General features: G+C 41.3%; 2 protein-coding genes across 4 annotated transcripts in view; both read right to left on the bottom strand.

Annotated features, from left to right (window-relative positions):
- The window catches only part of usp15 (ubiquitin specific peptidase 15), a 28,755-nt gene extending 22,053 nt beyond the window's left edge, over positions 1 to 6,702 (bottom strand). For 2 of the 3 annotated variants that reach the window (XM_085251207.1, XM_085251209.1), the window contains exons 1-6: positions 6,569 to 6,702; positions 5,734 to 5,861; positions 5,320 to 5,450; positions 3,137 to 3,263; positions 2,072 to 2,217; positions 271 to 332 (exon numbers count right to left, since the gene is read on the bottom strand). In XM_085251207.1, the coding sequence (XP_085107333.1) occupies positions 271 to 332; positions 2,072 to 2,217; positions 3,137 to 3,263; positions 5,320 to 5,450; positions 5,734 to 5,861; positions 6,569 to 6,657 (683 nt within the window). In that variant the 5' untranslated portion in view covers positions 6,658 to 6,702. Of the gene's footprint in view, positions 1 to 270; positions 333 to 2,071; positions 2,218 to 3,136; positions 3,264 to 4,500; positions 4,847 to 5,319; positions 5,451 to 5,733; positions 5,862 to 6,568 lie in introns of those variants that run through there. The other variant, XM_085251210.1, reaches the window with a different exon arrangement.
- A 1,812-nt stretch (positions 6,703 to 8,514) lies between these two features.
- Positions 8,515 to 16,617, bottom strand: LOC146555828 (sodium- and chloride-dependent GABA transporter 2-like). The gene is made up of 15 exons (XM_085251212.1): positions 16,574 to 16,617; positions 16,238 to 16,426; positions 15,425 to 15,559; positions 14,492 to 14,632; positions 14,304 to 14,391; positions 14,080 to 14,212; positions 13,839 to 13,973; positions 13,039 to 13,142; positions 11,413 to 11,537; positions 11,185 to 11,297; positions 10,926 to 11,063; positions 9,901 to 10,003; positions 9,658 to 9,758; positions 9,361 to 9,531; positions 8,515 to 9,277 (listed from the first exon to the last, which is right to left on the bottom strand). The coding sequence occupies exons 1-15, from the start codon at positions 16,578 to 16,580 to the stop codon at positions 9,128 to 9,130; spliced, it is 1,833 nt and encodes a 610-aa protein (XP_085107338.1). The 5' UTR covers positions 16,581 to 16,617; the 3' UTR covers positions 8,515 to 9,127.
- Positions 16,618 to 17,421: the final 804 nt, after the last annotated feature.

The raw sequence follows: 17,421 nt of genomic DNA, 5'->3' as shown, positions 1-17,421 counted from the left end.
CTGCAGGTTTTTCAGAGAGGAAGATAATGGCAAGATCGATGGGAGAGATCCCCACAGCAGGAAATCTGATGTGGTGTCACATCACATTACTGTTTTTCTTCAAACTGACTACATACAAGTTATCTGCCATTCAATAATACTTTGCTTACGTGTAGCTTTTAGTAAAGTGACAGTATTGTTAGAGTACAAAGTAGGAATCTGATTCCATTACTGTGGTACAACTCATTAGAGCCAAAGAAATGTAAGCCAGGCAGTGTGTCATTCACTCACTTGGGTGCCGTGGAGCCTCGGGGCCATGTGCCATCCTCGCTCTTCTGCTCTATTACGAGAACCTGCGGGAGAAGGCAGAAAGAAAAGAGGGATCCATCTGCTTCCACTACTTTAAACACACCAGACATTTGAAATTCTACTCTGTGTCCAAGTGTTATTGGCTTGCTTTATCTGAATTTATCTTCCCAACAAGTCAAAGATCCCCGATTTGATCTCACACAAATCCCTTTAGCGTCATTCGGAGTGGCTGTAGCTCAGGTGGCAGAGCAGGTCAGCCATTAACCAGAAGGTCAGTGGTTCGATCCCAGGCTGCCTCCTGGCTGCATGCCAAATATTCTTTGGCAAGATATCCCATGTTTGCCTACTGGTGGTGGTCAGAGGGCCCGGTGGCGCCAGTGTCCGGCAGCCTCGCCTCTGTCAGTGCGCCCCAGGGCAGCTGTGGCTACAATGTAGCTGCCATCACCAGTGTGCGAATGTGTATATGACTGAATGTAGTGTGAAGCGCTTTGGGGTCCTTAGGGACTAGAAAAGCGCTATACAAATGCAGGCCATTTACCATTTACCATAAAATTCTCCCCAATGGAATACGTGGAGCTACCCCTGTGGTGAATCCTTGTGACAAAGCATTGGCTGAAAGTAGCTATTATATTTTATATGTGACAGCTTTAGAATCCATTTGTGGCAGCAGGGTGGAGTACTGGTGTGTAAGGTCATGACTATGCAGAAGAAGGCACACCCACACTTTAGAAAAAAGTAAAAGATATTGTAGACAAGGTGCCTCTAAATATGTAGAGAAATGTCACCAGGTTTGTCCCACAGACGGACTTCCAACTCTGGCGTCATGACCCAAGTTGTCAACGAAGGTCCTTGTTTTGTTCTGCAGCGTTGATGAGTTTACTGTAGCAACAAATAAAGCAGTTCTTCACTTGGTGCAGGTTTTAATTAAAGAGGCTTTCAAAAACAGCAGAACAGTGACTGCTGTTACCAGATTCAATCCAGGACAATTTCAAAATAACTGGTGACATGACTGCAGATAACATCACTCTTATATAAAAACTGTGAAATACTTGAGTCTCCAAGCATACTCTTATTCTACCTGTCCAGCCTCTCCAAGTCCTGCCTATCAGTGGGAAACACTGAATACCATTACTGGGTTAACGTGATTGTAGCAGCAGCAGGTAAGTAGGACAACCCAGTGATGCCTGCTGAGTCACTGCAGCCACATGTTTAAATTAATAAATATGTAAAGTCCGCAGTCAGTTTGATGTCAGGTTCTATGCGCGAAAATTCTAGTTCATGAGCCGGCCTCAAACTAGCTTTACTATAAGGTCTTTAAAGTTGAATCTTAATTTCAGGAGTTCAAGTGTTCTAACTTACAGGCCTTTTTCTTGCAACAGCTAGAAAAAGGCTAAACAACACAATCTTGTGGTTTTCCATTATCTGCAATAGCTGTTTATTTTAATTTTAGATAGGAGGAGCAGAGACAAAAAGAATGGATGGATCAACAAAAATAACCTCTTGGATGCAGATTCCAAGTAGATCAAGAAAAGACAAGTTTTCTGATATGACCTGAAAAAGTACTCGTATCTGCCAAACAATACGAGGGAAACCATATCCAACGGAAACTAGAACTAAAACATCTTTTCCTGAGCTCAGGAATGACGGTCTATAGAGCAAGCCATATTCTTACACATCTGACAATTTTCTGAAATATCTTGCCTCTCTTGATAAAAAGGAACCCTCCAGATCCAAATTCTTCTCACATAGTGAGAATTTGAGAAAAGAGTGGAAAAGTTCAAACCTGTCCTTGGTAGAGGCCGGCATCTTGGATGGTGCTGTCAGGTTTGTTGAGAGGCTCAAAGGTGTTGCTCATGTACCTGTTCCACAGCCTGGTCTCCTTCTCATCAGGGATGCTGAACAGCTTCCTCATTTCCTTCTCAATCATATCTACAAACACATTAGCAAAAAGATGCAGTCAACACTGTGCTGTTTAAAAAAAAAAAAAAAAAAAAAAAAGGCATGACACTCATGTGCACAAACAAAATGTGAAATAAAACAACCATACAAAAAAAACAAAAAAAAAAAAACCAACAACTCCATCATCTACATCAATAGAATAAAGTAAATATTTACTTGGACACAGTTATTCAAAAACAACATGAGCAGAGTGTTAAGTTCATGTGTTTGAATGCACGCAGGAGGTGATTCTAATATCTGAAATCCCAAGGGTATATTTAGATCTATGTTGTATATCATTTGTGCTTCCAAGAATGTTTTCCTGGCTCAGAATGAGAATTAGTGGGGTGACCATGCACATAAACACAATTCTGTATTTCTAATCTTCGCACTTTACTGTTATCTAACTCGATAAACAAAAATGTCAATCACGCTTGAGTAAATAATTTTGAAAACACAAAATTTATTCCATTTCCATTTTATTTTCTTTAGCTCTGGCTGGGGGGCACAGCCTGCTGAATTATAAACAACAACAGAAACAAAACAACAGTTTTTACTTCATGTTTCAATGCAAGGATACAATAGCTAGTATCCATACACTGGCAAACAATATGGCATTTACTAGCGTGTATCTGTTGTGTCACAACTGCATAATACTTACAAAAAACAAACAACAACAAAACAAAAAAACACTTAGTCTTATGTACAAGATTTCTTTGTTTCCCCTGCAGCAAAAAGGGGAAATAAATCATCATGTGGCAACAATAGTTGGAAAAACAATTAATTTAAACACAAATACCACAAACAGTAAATGTATTTATATATAATTAGTGTGAAATGTGAACTGAGATCCAAGGAACTCTGGAACTCTGCGGAAACCAGTGCTTACTACTGCTTAGGCAGTGCCTACCTATTGTGTCAGCTTTACTGAAGCGTTTGGTGATCACATTGTCCATATTGCTGTCTTCACAGAGCTTCAGCTCGGTCAGGTACACTTCTACCTTGCAGTGCTTCACAAACATACCCTGTTCAACCACCTGCAAAAAGAGGATGATTATCAATTTACTGCTTTAAACCATGATTATCTAATGTTAAATTACTACGCAAAGAATGAGGGACACGGGCCTAATTCATGAGTAACCCTGTATGGTTTTGGGCTGTCCCACACAAAAAGATCAATGTAAAAGAACCGTGTAGATAACTCAGAAATGATTGCCTTAGAGAAGTCTAACGTTTGCACTTACAACGGAACATAAAATTTAACTGTGTAAAAATCTCACAATCTAACCGTCCACTAATCAGCCAACAGGAATGTAGCACTACATTACACCACAGACAACAGTAACAAGTCAGGCTGAACAGACAGAAGTAAAACATGAAAAACTAAATGTTTAAGATTCCAACATAGATGCAAGCTTGGCTCAGTCATGCCAGCAGAAGCCTTTGACTGTATGATGTTTGTCCAATTGTTATCATGGCTGAGCTTACCTTTGACAGAAGTTTAGGCACCCAAAAAGAAACCGTGACACCAAGCTGGCAAAAATAATCATGATGCAACCCTTATCTCATGTTTATCAAATTCCTGCAAGACTGAAAGAAAACTCCTAAGTTTAACGTGCTAGAAAATGCTTAACAAAATGGATAACAAAGCACACTAAGTTCTGCTGCGCTGGTCTCTACTCATCTGGAGTCCTGATACTTCACAGTCAGGGTGAAGTGCCTAAATTAGCAGCACCTCGTGGAAACAGCTGAGGGGTCCCAGCCTATTTATTTCACCCCTGAGCCCCTCCAGCACACAGACACTCACGCTACTAAACTGCAAAAGTCCTTCACACACAGCTTAGACTCTCTCAGCACCACAACCCTCCCCTACTCAAGGCTCTCGGTGGGCTAGTACACCTCAGCGCACAACCCATCTGTGAGCTCAGTCAACGTCCAACTCACCACCAAGCTCTGACACATTTTCTCAAATCAAAGCCGAGCCAAAACCATTTAGGCCACCCACGCCGCTTCTCCTATACTGGTTTGCCTCTCCTCGCACTCCTTTGAAAAGCTTACGCGCTGCTTCTCTTAGTGTGACCTCAGCTGGCATTCCTCCGCTTGGAAAACAAGGACGCAGGAGCTCTCCACCATTGTTGGCAATCAAACCACAAGTGGAAAGCGGAAGGAGCCACAGTGTCACACCAATGACTACAATCCTACAGTTCCCCCCAGCATAATCCCCACCCTCAAGTTGACAATATAGAAACAACAGGGTAAAAAGAAGAAGAAAACCTCCTTCATGTTGTGTCTCGCAGATCGCTCCATGTAGCTTTTCAGTCATCCAGAACGTTGCCTGAAAATAGAAACCTTGCAGCTACCCGATACGCCACATGACATACATGGCAAAAGAGGAGGGTCAATGTAGGGGGGGGGAGACAAGAGACAGACTGATAGATATGGAGAGGGAAGAGGAAGTGCTTCCAGCAGCCATGATGCCATGACTAGCGAGATTTGAAGAGTTGCTTTGATAGCAAAAGTGCCATCACACACAAGTATTCAACTGTAATCACAAACATATAAGCATTCTTCATTTTTTTTACTCCAGCAAACCTTACATACTCTCATGCTAATATGGAAAAAATAAGCACACATACTGCGTTTCATTCATAAAAGAAATGAATGAAAGGCAACTGTTTTTTTTCCTTTGTGATAAGTAAACACCCAGTCTTTTACTATTACTTCTGAGATTCTGTGTAGAGTACACAGAGTAAATCTGTGTAAATCTACCTGACCAACCAAATTACATCAAAAATGAATGTAATGGTTAACTATTCTTTGCAGTTCTTTTTGTTAAATATCTGTCATCATAGTCATATACTATTCACTGTTCAGCAACAGTGACACAAGTTCAAAGTTCCTTTTCCAAAAGTGCTGCATGTCTGATTTTCCCCAAACAGCCTTATTAGCACAATGTTCTCCCTTTTACCCCAACACAAGTCACTGTGCACATTAAACCTTCTGATTCTGTATATGAGAAAACAATCTGAGCTGGCAGCAGAACAAATGTTAAAAAATCCATTCATAATCTTATGCTAATAACTGAACCCTTACCTTGCGCGCGATTGGCTCCTGACCCTCTGTGAGTCCATACCAGCTGACGAGTTTATTCCAGCCTTCTGTTGGGACCAGAATGTAGTCAAGCTCATCAATGAGGTGTTCCTTGATGGCGAGCACATCCCCATCTAGAGGGAGGGAGGGTCATACACGTGCAGTTAAACAAGCACATTCTGTGGGTCAACACTTACACTATTGATAACACACAAAAAACAAGGTGAGCTGGAGAGTTTTCTATGACCCCCCTCCAAAGAAAGGCTACTCTCTGGTTAGTAGACAATGTTTTTGTGTGCGTGTATGTCACTTGCCCACGAAGCTAACCTACCAAAAACTGCTTTCCCATACATTTATCATATACTTTTAGAAGGGATAAAATAGAGATATAAAGAGATGGACTATTACTTGACTTACCTTTGAGAAGACCAGAGTTATCAACCGGTCCTGGGTAGACATTCTGGTCTCCCATCTGGTATTTGTCCCAGCTGTCAAATCCCACATATTTCTTCCACTGTTTGAACCAGTGACTGTCCACTAGGTACCTGCAGAGAAAGCAATCAAGATTACAACATCTCTACTAAAAGCAAGATGTGAAAGACAAGAGTTATATAAAAGGGATGGTGGGGTGGGGTGCATTAAACTATTGGGCTATAAACCAGGTTACCTTGAGGCTACCTTGTGGTGAGTACCCGAAACAAATCTGGTTTTGGGAGGCATACATTACACAGACTGACAGTTGTAACAGTAGCTTTTAGCCGCCGTGTTGAGTTCAGATTGCTACAAGCCTAGCCAGCTGGCTCTGTGATTTTGACAGGTGTTTTTTTTTTTTTTCGACTCCGCCCTGCTGAAGTCGGGGGATGAACCCACTGACAGGCAAACCGCTTGGATCATCGGCAAGCTAGCCAATTAGCTGATAGCCTGATAACTATCTGTATCACTCAAACGGCATGTAGCCTTCCTTACACATCCACAGAAAATATGTGACACAGTTTTTTGGAAGTGAAGGATATAAACACCAAAATACAGCATATAAGTTTAGTTTAACTGTTTTAAGTCTTAGCGAGAGCTCAACCAGCGCTAGCCTGCCAAGCTGACACATGAAGCTGACAGGCAGCCGTTAGCTAGCTCGGAGCTCACTGTCAACACGGCCCGGCCGTTTTGCTTTCACATCCTCCGTGGGGTTGACAGGCTCAGCAGACCCAGCCCAGAGCCACGCAGTGCCCTTGAAAAGATCACAGTCAATTCTTACCAAGTGTCTCCCTTTCTTAGTTGTGTTTTCAACAGTGTCGCGACCTCTCCTCTTTGGGTATCCAGATCAGCCGCTCCTCCTTCCGCCATCTTTCCTTAGACATTCCCCGGTGCATGGTGGGAAAAAAAGCGGCGCGTCATAGAGGCACGTAGAGAGCGACGCCGCTGCTGCAGCCAATCATCACCGTGGCAGCGTGACACCCAGTGGCAAAATTATTCTAGAAAATGTTTCAAAAGTGCTCCATCATTGTGGATGCACGGGCTTACAGCTGAGAAAGAAACTGTGCCTTTAAAAATAAAGATGAGGGGAAACAATACAAGTGACACTTTTTAACCCTCCGTGAACACTGTAGAAGAGAAAATCACCAAAGAGGCCAATATAAAGAATCTGAAAGTTGAACCATTTATAATATTGCAATTTTGGGAAAAGTACTGTGAAAGCAGAGTTTTATAAACTGCCAGTTACCTCACACTATAACATATCATACACCCGGAAAAGGAAAACAATTAACAAGTGAATGAAGTTCCTGAAGAAAATGTGGTCTGAATGCTGAAAGCTCAGTGATTTGAGTTTTCAAAGCTGGAAAGTAGTTGAATATCTTTAAAATGTACATTAGGAAAGCTGACAAATGACAAAAGAAAAATCTGAATCTGAAAAAAAAAAAATATATATATATATATATATATATATATATATATATATATTTTTTTTTTTTTTTTTTTTTTTTTTTTTTAAACTAACTGTAAACGGTAATCCAACTCTGGAAAGTAACTGAAACTAAACCGGTACCTTTAATAAAATACTTTATACAAGCTAAGCTCTTGCAAAGTCCACAGATGTTATACTTTATCACTTTATAGAACATGACTATATGAAAAAACCCAAAACATATCAGTAAAATCCTGATGTGATTTGTTCGTGATTTGTTCTCCATTTTCATAAAATTGGAGACTTTTGATAGTTATGGACTGATTTTTCTTTTTTAAAATTACATTTGTAGCAGCAGGGGCATGTTCAAAAGACACAGGAAGCCCAGATGCTCCAGTTTTCCACTAGCACTTGAAAGCTGCATGCATTTGTGGATTTGTAAAAAGTTAAAGTTGAAGACTCTCAAAACCCAATATGCACATGTGACATGTCCCTTTGTATCAGCCAAATGTATTCATTTGTATTTATTCATTTTCTAATATAAAGATTGTACACAAGTGTTTGGATTGGAATGTACCTTTGGTGTTACTCAACTCATAACCATCAAGTTTTGTTAAACCAGACAACAGACACTGAAAACTTATTATACAGCATAATTGAAAATAGCGTAATTTCCAAAATGAACTACGTGTTGTATTCAGCAGTGACTATTGCTTCCTCTTGCTAGCTATGAAAACCAGTGTAGCTGTAAGGCACTTTCACAGTGGCTTCACTTTTTCAGCTTTAACTACATCCTACGTTTACATACAGTCTGTTGTTCAAACCTGACAAAGTGGTGTTTTGCTGCAGGTTCCAACTTGAACAACATGTTTTAGAGAAATGAACCAAGCAAGCATTTAAGTGAGCTTTGAAGTAGGAGCTTGCTCTCCTTTAGTGCAATTGTCACAAGTGTTCACCTACAAGCACCAACCTGTTTTAAATCCAGTTGTATTACAAGCCAGTGTACACAAGGAATGAGGTGCCATAGGTGTAAACCTGAGTAACATAATAGTGTGTTTAATCCACCAGAGTTTCCATTTAAATAGCAGGTAAACACAGGCGTTACTGATCACATTAGTTAAAGGTCTGTGCCTAAGCAGAAAAGAACAATGGCTGCTGTGAAAAAGGCTCTATGCGACTCCCCCCCCCCCCCCCCCCCCCTTCCCTTTAAAGCTGCCATGCTTAACATCCAAGTCCCCGAATTTGGATTATTTTTTCAGATTTAGGAAGTTCCCCTTCGGAGAGCAAAGGCAAAATGGTTCAGGACAACATACAAAGATTTTTTAATCCGCACTTACAACAGTAATGTTTCTTTGTACAGTCATTATACGTTACAGTACAAAAAATGAAACTACAGTTAATATGCCATATTAGTCCATATCAGTATTCTGCATTTCCATGTATTTATTCTGCATCCTATTATGTCTACTGTTAAGCATAATCTAATTTTCCCTAAATACAAAAGGAAAACCTCTGCAGTTATTTATCACAACATAACAATATGATACAAATATGACAAAACAGCCATGCAGTGTTGTCAGATACATAAAGGAGCATTAACAAGTTGCTCTCTAAGTGTTAGGTGTGAACATCCAATGATTCACCTGTTCCTCCCGTGACTTTGCTTTTATTGGGTTACTTATAAACTTTACCGATGGATTCACAGACTCAAGAACAAGTTTGTCTAAATTACTTTTGTCCCTGAAAAACACTCCTTTCCACTCTGAAAATTCTTAATTCAAATGTCAGGATACTTTTTTAATTTCTTCTGCCTTAATTTATCACTCAAAAATCGTCAACCCACTACTTTCGCCTGAGTCCACCGTGTATGTTGTGTTTTAAAGTAAGTGGATCCCACAGACCACTGAAGCCTCACAAGTTGGAGTCCGCCTCAGAGACGGGGAAGTAGCCATTTGTAGTCTTGGTGGTGTCTACCTCTGGAGCAAAGATAGCCAGTAACCTCTCCTGCTCCCTCTTGGTTTTAGGTAAGTCGTCAGATGGTCTGATGAGCAACTGGATGCGCTGTGAACGAGCAAACAAAGATTAAAATCAGGAACACGTCAGTTGGGCACAAATGTTTTCCTCTGACAGGATGACCAGCATACCTCTCTGAGTGTCCCCTGGGTGGTGCTGATCTTATACACCATCCAAAGTGGAATGCAGACCATGGAGGAGAGAGCAAGCAGCCAGCCGATCACATATCCCCACCACGGGTACACATACTCATTGTTGTACTTCAGAGGAGTGTATTTAATGAGGGAGAATGCAAAGGTGCCCTGCAGAGACAAGGTAACAGGGTACGGCAACTAGTGAGGATCAACCTGCTTTATTTCCTCTTTTTTTTTCACTAATAGAACATTTATTGTCATTTTTGGAAGTTTATCTACTTTACTGAGACTCACAATGCACGTGGCAGGGGAGAAGAACAACCAACAGCACTTGATATACGGTCCTGGCCGGTAACCAATCATATCCTCAATGTTATCATAAAAGCGATCAGCGCCTGGAAAAACACGATTTAGACACATCTCATCGTGACACAGTGTAAAACTCCCAGCTGGGTTTCTGCCAGTAACTTGGGTGAACACTCAGAATTACTCGTCAAAGCTTGTGCTGTAATCTTACATGCAGTTCTGTTTGCTTACCGTAAACCCACGCAATGCAAACTGTCTCAAAGATGGACATGAAGAGAAGACACATGCCGCTGGCTGCGTAGTAATCAAAGAGCTGAAAGACATACATGCCCCCCTAAACAGATACAAACCAAAGAGGTATAATCATACAAATATAGCTTACAGTTACAGTTTTAGACAGTTTTTTATACTCTTGGCTCCGTATGATGTCACTGAAAGGAGATATCCCTAATATGGTAATCTTAGACACATAGCTTTTGCTGCACACACCTGCAGAACCCCTTTGTTTTTGTCTTTTTACAAGGGGCAGCCAATCAGAAGAAAGCTGGTTTAAAGGGTTTAAGGTTAGGATGGCTTATTGCAAAACTATTCTAATAAGATCCAAAAATAAAAACAGAGACCTGGAAATGAGCATAATAGGTCTCCTTTATCTAAAAATGAATGGTAGCTTGAAAACTGTACAGTAAAATACTGTTATATAGTATAGTGCTGTTATTATACAAAGACCCTGAAACCTTGAAGCCCAAAAGTTGACTATTTCAGCCCTCATCCTAAAATTGGGAGCATTGCATAACAATGCTTGTCACTTACCTGAGAAGGGTCGCACAAAACCATTGACGCACTTGTACTTACAAACTGAGGACTTGTTGACACCTCTACAGAGCATTCATGCTTCCAGCTGTGCAGAGGTGAAACCACGTCAACTACGTTGGATTCTAGTAAGAGTTTATTTAATCAGAACAAAGCATCCCACCACCAGCCGCAATCCCTCCACCCCAGCAACTGCCCAATTTGTTAAGAGTATGTGTTGAGAGACAACAGCTTTAACATCACATGATCAAGCAAACTGCTGCTAAAGGCATTCATTCCTGTTAGGAAACAAGGGATGACACCACAGCTTTAAAAAAAAAAAGAATAATTTAAAGACACTCGTATGAAATCATTTACTACACACTACAGGCCAATTTTACTTCTGTACTTGTTGATCTTTGGCTGTGTGAATCTGTGTGTTTATAGTCCCAGAGTGTGACACCTACCTCCATAAGCATGACGAGGCCCATGAGGAAGGAGACCAGGACCACGCCTAACAGGAAGAGCTCCCGGCGGTACTTTCGACGGAACACGGCTGGGTACATGTCGACGATGGCCGTCACAAGGCTCTCCACGCACACAAACTGATGTAGGAGAGGGGAAAAGTCATTAATAGGAATGCGATCATCACTAAAGCAATCATGAAAAAGAAAAAACATCCAAGTGGCGGAGCGTGTTATCTGAAAATGGTGCATAGCTTTGTACCTGACTGTCCAGCCCTAGAAAAACAATCATGATGAAGAAGAGGGCCGCCCACAAGGGAGACAAGGGCATCATGGACACAGCACGAGGGTAAGCTATGAATGCCAGGCCAGGGCCTGTGCAGAGACAAAACAAACAACTTAAATTGAACAACCACAAACCAACCTAAGTATCAAAACAAATTAGTGTCACTATGGGATTACTGCTATTTTGCTTGATATCAGGCCTCACCAGATTCTGCCACTTCTGAAATGGGAACATTTTGCTCATAAGCCATGAAACCCAGGATGGAGAAAATCGCAAAGCCTGCCATGAAGCTGGTGCCACTGTTCAGAAAGCACAGCGCCAGGCAGTCTCTGCAACAATATGTTAAGTGTCCTTTTACTGCGGAGTTAAGCATCAGATTCGGAAAGGCAATTATAAAGTAAGAGGTGATGATGATGATGATGCTTGAGTTAGTGATTTTAATTGAGTCTACCCACCTTGGCGACCCCCAGCTGCTTCTTCTTCTAAATATTAAGAATTACTTCGAATATAATCTTAAAAAGAAACTTCAGACTATTTAAAGGGAAAATTCACTCAAAATTTTTATTATTTTATTATTATATCAATCTTTTGATGAGGTCTGCTATGATACTTGCCTTATCTATTCTGGTGGCAGGGTCCGGGGCTGTAAAACTTTGTGCAAGGAATGTGATATGATTTGAGCCAGCCATGCGCCCTTCTGTCCGATGACAGTGACAGTGAGGTGAGTTGCTGGCTACCCTGAGGTACCCCTGAGCAAGGTACCGTCCCTACACACTGCTCCCCGGGCGCCTGCTTAGTGGGCTGCCCACTGCTTCACTGAGTGAATGGGTCAAATGCAGAGAAAAACAAGTAATTTCCCCATGGGGATCAATAAAGTATCCATTATTATTATTATTATTATATTTTGAACTTTTCCGTTAGTAAGCGCTGCTGTTTTTGCCGCTGTGAGTTGCTGTTAGCCTCTGTTAGCCAGCATGAGTAAAACCTTTGAAGTGAATCTAACATTGTATAACATAGAAAATAAAATTTAAAAATACTATGTGAAACTTTAATCAAAGTGTTTATCAGAGGGAAAGTGCGATTTTGAGGACGCTGGAGTCTAGCATTAGCTGGCATGATGTTAGCTTACAACTAGCTGTTTTTGCTGTTTAGCTGGCTCGTTGTCAGCTGTCTGGAGATATCAGGGTCACATGTTTAAGCTGCTGACAATAAGTAATTGAGGAAATATCAAGAATAAATATACATTTTATACATGTTTTTATTTGTTAGAGCACTGACTGCAGAGGAGGAAAAGGATGATGTGTGAATGAGGGAGGAGATGTTGAACATATACATGTACAAATCTTAAATTGTCATATATAGTTTGAAAGAGCTATTTGGCATGTTGTGTGTGTGGCTGTTTTCTAGCCACCTACATAAAACGTGATTTTAAAAATGCCACATAACATGGAAAGTTATTTATCAGTTTCACATGGGAACTTACTTTTTTCACTGCAGACGGAAGTGTGCACCAACTTCAATGGAGTGGTAATGTTTGCTAGTTGTACAATGTTTTGTTTGGCAAATGTATACGGTAGAAAGTAATTAGTCTGTATGTGAAACGGCTCACACAGTTTTTCAAATGCTTTGGTTGGCTGGTTGGTTTGAGTGCAACAAAAGTATGTAATTTTAACTTTTAATTTAAAACTGGGCAACTCGCACTAAAAAAATCTAAAAACAAACAAATGTCAAAAATGAGCAACTTATTGGCTTAAATAATCTTGAGAAATGACTTTAATCTATGTAAGCGTGTAATTGAATAAGCACATGGATACTGCATTGCATACATACCTATAGCAGTTATTATTATATTTATTGTAACTGCCCAGAGCAGTCAGCGACCCCAGACAGATGGCATAGGAGAAGAAGATCTGAGTGCCAGCATCCATCCACACCTAACACAGGAGAGATATGAATATAGAGATATAGAGATTTCAAATGCAGTGCTGTGTGACCAGGAGGATTGATGTGCTACATCTTTCCATAGACATTCAGCCATCACTGACTAAAGCAGGTGGGCAAAAGTGAAATGTCTGTTACTGGATTTGCTCTAGCTGAACATTTATTAACCATGCTTCCATAAATAGCAAACTGAGATGATATTGCACTATTTCAACAACCAACACTTGCCGTGCAACTGTTTTGAAACACCATTGGGCATTTATTTAGGGAGTTATTTTTGGACTTGGTCTGTAAATCTGAAAAAACACAATTAAAAAGTTTGCTTATTTGCCCCAAAATCAGCTAGATTCTTGTAGAAATCCTACTTCTCCCATACATTTTAGTTAAAGATTCTTTTGGTCACTTAAAAAGCCACTTTAAAAGGTCTTGTTCCATAAAAAGGGGGGAAAGCCTGATTTTGTGTCTGCTTTCAGCTCAGTCCTGGTAGATCTTGTGTTTACAGTCCCAGTGGTGTCTTGACCTTGCATTTAATCCCCGCGGTCCCTGTCTCTTTCATGGAGAGCAGATGGACCCAGCAGAAACAAGTTCCCCCCCAACCGAGAACCATGGGGTACCTGCTCTTGGTTCACGTCACTCTTTGAAAATTTTGTGACTGGTCTAAGTGAGTTTTGTGCAAATGATCTTCATACCTGTGGATCTGCCAGTCGCCCCAAATCAGGGTAAAGGTAGAACTGGATGCCGATTCCAGCGCCAGGAAGGGTGAGTCCTCTGATCAACAGCACAATCAGCATCACGTAGGGGAAGGTCGCAGTGAAGTAGACCACCTATATCGACACACGCATATGTGCAAACAGGAAACATGCCAAAATAATCACCACATGACATCCATCACGTACCCCAGAGCTGCCTCTGAGTCCCCCTCTCACCCACCTTTCCTGTGGATTTCACCCCCTTCCAGATGCAGAAGTAGCACATGACCCAGGCGATGAACAGACACAGGGCCAGGTCCCCATTCAGCGAGCCCATTTGGTCAATACCTGGGGAAATCCTTAGTGCTCTCCTCCTATTGAAACGGGGAAAAAAAACACACCAGTGACAAACCATCTAAATCATTAAGTCACTATCTGCTTTTTATCGAGGGTGCCACAACTCACTCCCAGAACTCAATGACAGGAGAGGTGGTGTTTGGGTTGATCATTTGGTCAGTTGAGGTGTTTCTCCTCTGAAACTCCACACAGTTTTCTGTAGGGGAAAAACCACATAGAAATTATTTACCATTGCACTATAAGAAGGGGAAAAATACATTCTAAGAGGAAACATTCACGAAGCTTTGTTGTGTTACCTGTATTCCACGTATTGTTGCAGGAAGACCAAGGTAGGTCCCAAGAGAAGGAGAAAGACAGATAAAAAATCCCCCAAGCCAGAACGATGATGTAATAGAAGTTCAGCAGAGTCACTATCACTTGGGTGCCATAGCCAAGACCTGCACAAATGATATTTACATATACGTAACAATATTCACCTTTATAATTAGTATATTCTGAATATGAAAAAATATGTATGCTTAGGGCTGATGTTGGTCTTCCAAAACAGAATAATAATGGAGATGAGGAAGAGAGATCGCCCGCTTAAATTTGAGACTGAATTTATAATCCTTCTTTTTCACGTACAAAGTCATGAAAGATCAGACACCATCATATCATAAAGACCTCATAGTCCCATATTATCCCAGTAAAGCATGCTGGTTTGGACTGAAGGCTTACTTGTGATTTGTAGAGTTTCTAAATATAGAATGGGAGACAGAGTCTCAGGGTTCAGGAAGCAGACACCCTCTCTACTTTTCAGATTAGGCTTAAAACTTTCTTTGATGAAGCTTATATTATACTTAGGGCTGGATCAGGTGACCCTCAAACATCTATTAGGTATGCCGTTGTAGGCTCAGGCTGCTGGGGGACTTCCTGTGATTCGCTGACAATTTTCATTTTCAGTCCCTATGAAGCTATTTTTTCCAGATTACTCTCTTCTGTGTCAAAATCTAAGAATGTACGTCTCTTTTCTCTTCTTATGCTCCTCCCTGAACCTGGTTCTACTGAAAGGAAGTTCTTCTTCCCCACAATCACCAAGTGCTTTCTTATAGAAGGTTTGTGAATCAGTGGGGGTTGTCTCTCGCTAACACTGGCAGTTCTTTACTTTACAATACAACGTGCCTTCAGGAGATTCCTATTCTGATACGGCACTATACAGATAAAACCAAATTTACCTGAATCCTCCTTACCTTCAAACAAAGGACTGATCTTTCTCCAGCAGGTAATGCCTCCCTCACTGGTGTACTGGCCCAGTGCTACCTCCAGGAGGAAGACGGGAACACCACAAGTAAACAGGAAGATCAGGTAAGGGATGAGGAATGCACCTGAGTTGAAAAAGAGCAAATGATTAAGGGTTAGAGTTTATACTGAAGGTATACTCTGTTCAAATGCAATGTATTTCTACTGTCTGCACCTTTAATATTGAATCTGATTTGGAATAAAGTACAAAAAAATAAAAAGGAAAGGAGACCACATAAAACCATGAAAGCCCGCAGAGAGGCCGAGGGCATGTGGCTTGTTCAAGTTTTCTGCCTCTCTGCAGAAACAGCTGCTGTGAGCGAGGAGCAACAACAGCTGTCTGACCCCGCTCATTCCCAAACTCTGACCCCGCCACCCCAGAGAGAGAGAGAGAGAAATGGGTATCTAATTTAGCAGTCAAACAAGCATAACATGCAGCCAATGAAGGAAGAGCTGTTTTTCCAAACAGATTTTCAGAAACTTTGAATGCACCCGTTTTTACTTCTATCATCAAATCAATTTAAGGATGAATTTTGCCTTTGAATGAAGTCTGCAACTCGCGATAACAAGTTTTGTCTCTCATTAAGTCCATTAGTGAACAGAGATCAATTTCAGAATCTGATCAATTTCAGAATAATACTAAGATCTTCAGGTGTTTGCTTAACATACCTTTTGTACAAATTAGTGACATGCATGAATTAGTTGATGGAAAACTGCAGAGGAGCACTCTTTATCTTCTCTACTTAGCTCATCTTCCCACTCACCTCCCCCGTTCTTGTAGCACAGATAAGGGAACCGCCACATGTTGCCCAGGCCGATGATGGAGCCGGCGACTGACAGAACGAACTCCAGCTTATTGCTCCACTGACCCCTCTCCTCCATCTTCACTTCAGAGGGTGGCAAGTCACTGGCATGGCTGGTATAATTGGCGAGGCCGGCGTTGACAGAGTCTCCTGTACAACAGATGTACACGAGGATTGCAGTAGGCCATGGAAACTCGATGGCTGACACCCATATCGCCTGAATTGGAAGCCGATGTGTCTGCACACCAAACTGTTCCAGCTGTAGAGCGCACCAAGTTCAAATATATGTGCACTTACCTTTCATTGTGGTGTCACTCTTGTGACGAGCTTGAAGCTGAATCTGTAGGTTTCAGTTTGACTGGGGCCAAGGTTTGACTATTTAACGTGGCTGGACAGAGAGGTGGGGTTTTGTAATGCTAAACCAAGGCCAGCCTCCACTCTTTCCCTGCATGGGGTCCCTTCCAAGCAAAGTACAACATCCACCATGTCTGTACTGTTAAAATAAGATGCAATGTAATAGTCCAGGGGGATGACATTTGACCTGTCAGCCATAACTCATGTTCTTGTTGCAATGCACTTTGGCTACATAGGTCTAAAGAAACAAACATACATGTTTGTTTACATCAACAGATGCATTCTAAAAGTTAAACTAGTTGATGGAAGGTTTTCCACAAATACGGTGCTAAGGTCTGAAAGAAATACATGTTTTGCTATATAGCAGATAGATGAAAGGAGAAACAATGGTCTATGTTTAGCATTTTGGTCAAAAAGTCTTCTCAGTGGATGAGTCTGAAGACACAACATACAGCAGGTGGTGGAAGATGTGGCTGCATAACAAAACAAAAGTTATGTAATTCTTTGAGTATCCTGCAGCCCACCATGGTTGCCCTTTCTTTCTGTCTGTCTGATAGAGGTGCCTCACTCAGACGGTTGCCAAAAGCAGACGGGGTCAGTTCACACTGGATCTGACCTGTGAGTCAGGAGTGGACATCAGCACAACCCCCACCCTTTCCATAATCCTCTACTCGCCCAACAGACCTGCGTACAGGTAGTGATACGTATAAGCTTGACCAGTTAATTTTTCACCGTGATAATCGAGGCCCTGCTTTGAAAATGAATGTCACATAGCTGATGTGAGGTTTAAA

This window comes from Mchenga conophoros, linkage group LG17 (assembly GCF_057382185.1).
Source record: "Mchenga conophoros isolate Kocher_MC1m ecotype Shallow Benthic linkage group LG17, M_conophoros_male_GT1.1, whole genome shotgun sequence".
NCBI lineage: Eukaryota > Metazoa > Chordata > Actinopteri > Cichliformes > Cichlidae > Mchenga > Mchenga conophoros.
Note: the sequence above shows the minus strand (reverse complement) of the source record. Positions and strands in the feature narration are given on the sequence as shown.

Excerpts from the sequence above, each read along its gene's own strand:
- LOC146555828 (XM_085251212.1), bottom strand. Across the intron at positions 10,004-10,925 it reads GCCTCGTCATGCTTATGGAG|GGGGGCATGTATGTCTTTCA; the intron begins GTAGGTGTCACA and ends GTATCTGTTTAG. Across the intron at positions 9,759-9,900 it reads TTGCATTGCGTGGGTTTACG|GCGCTGATCGCTTTTATGAT; the intron begins GTAAGCAAACAG and ends GTGTTTTTCCAG.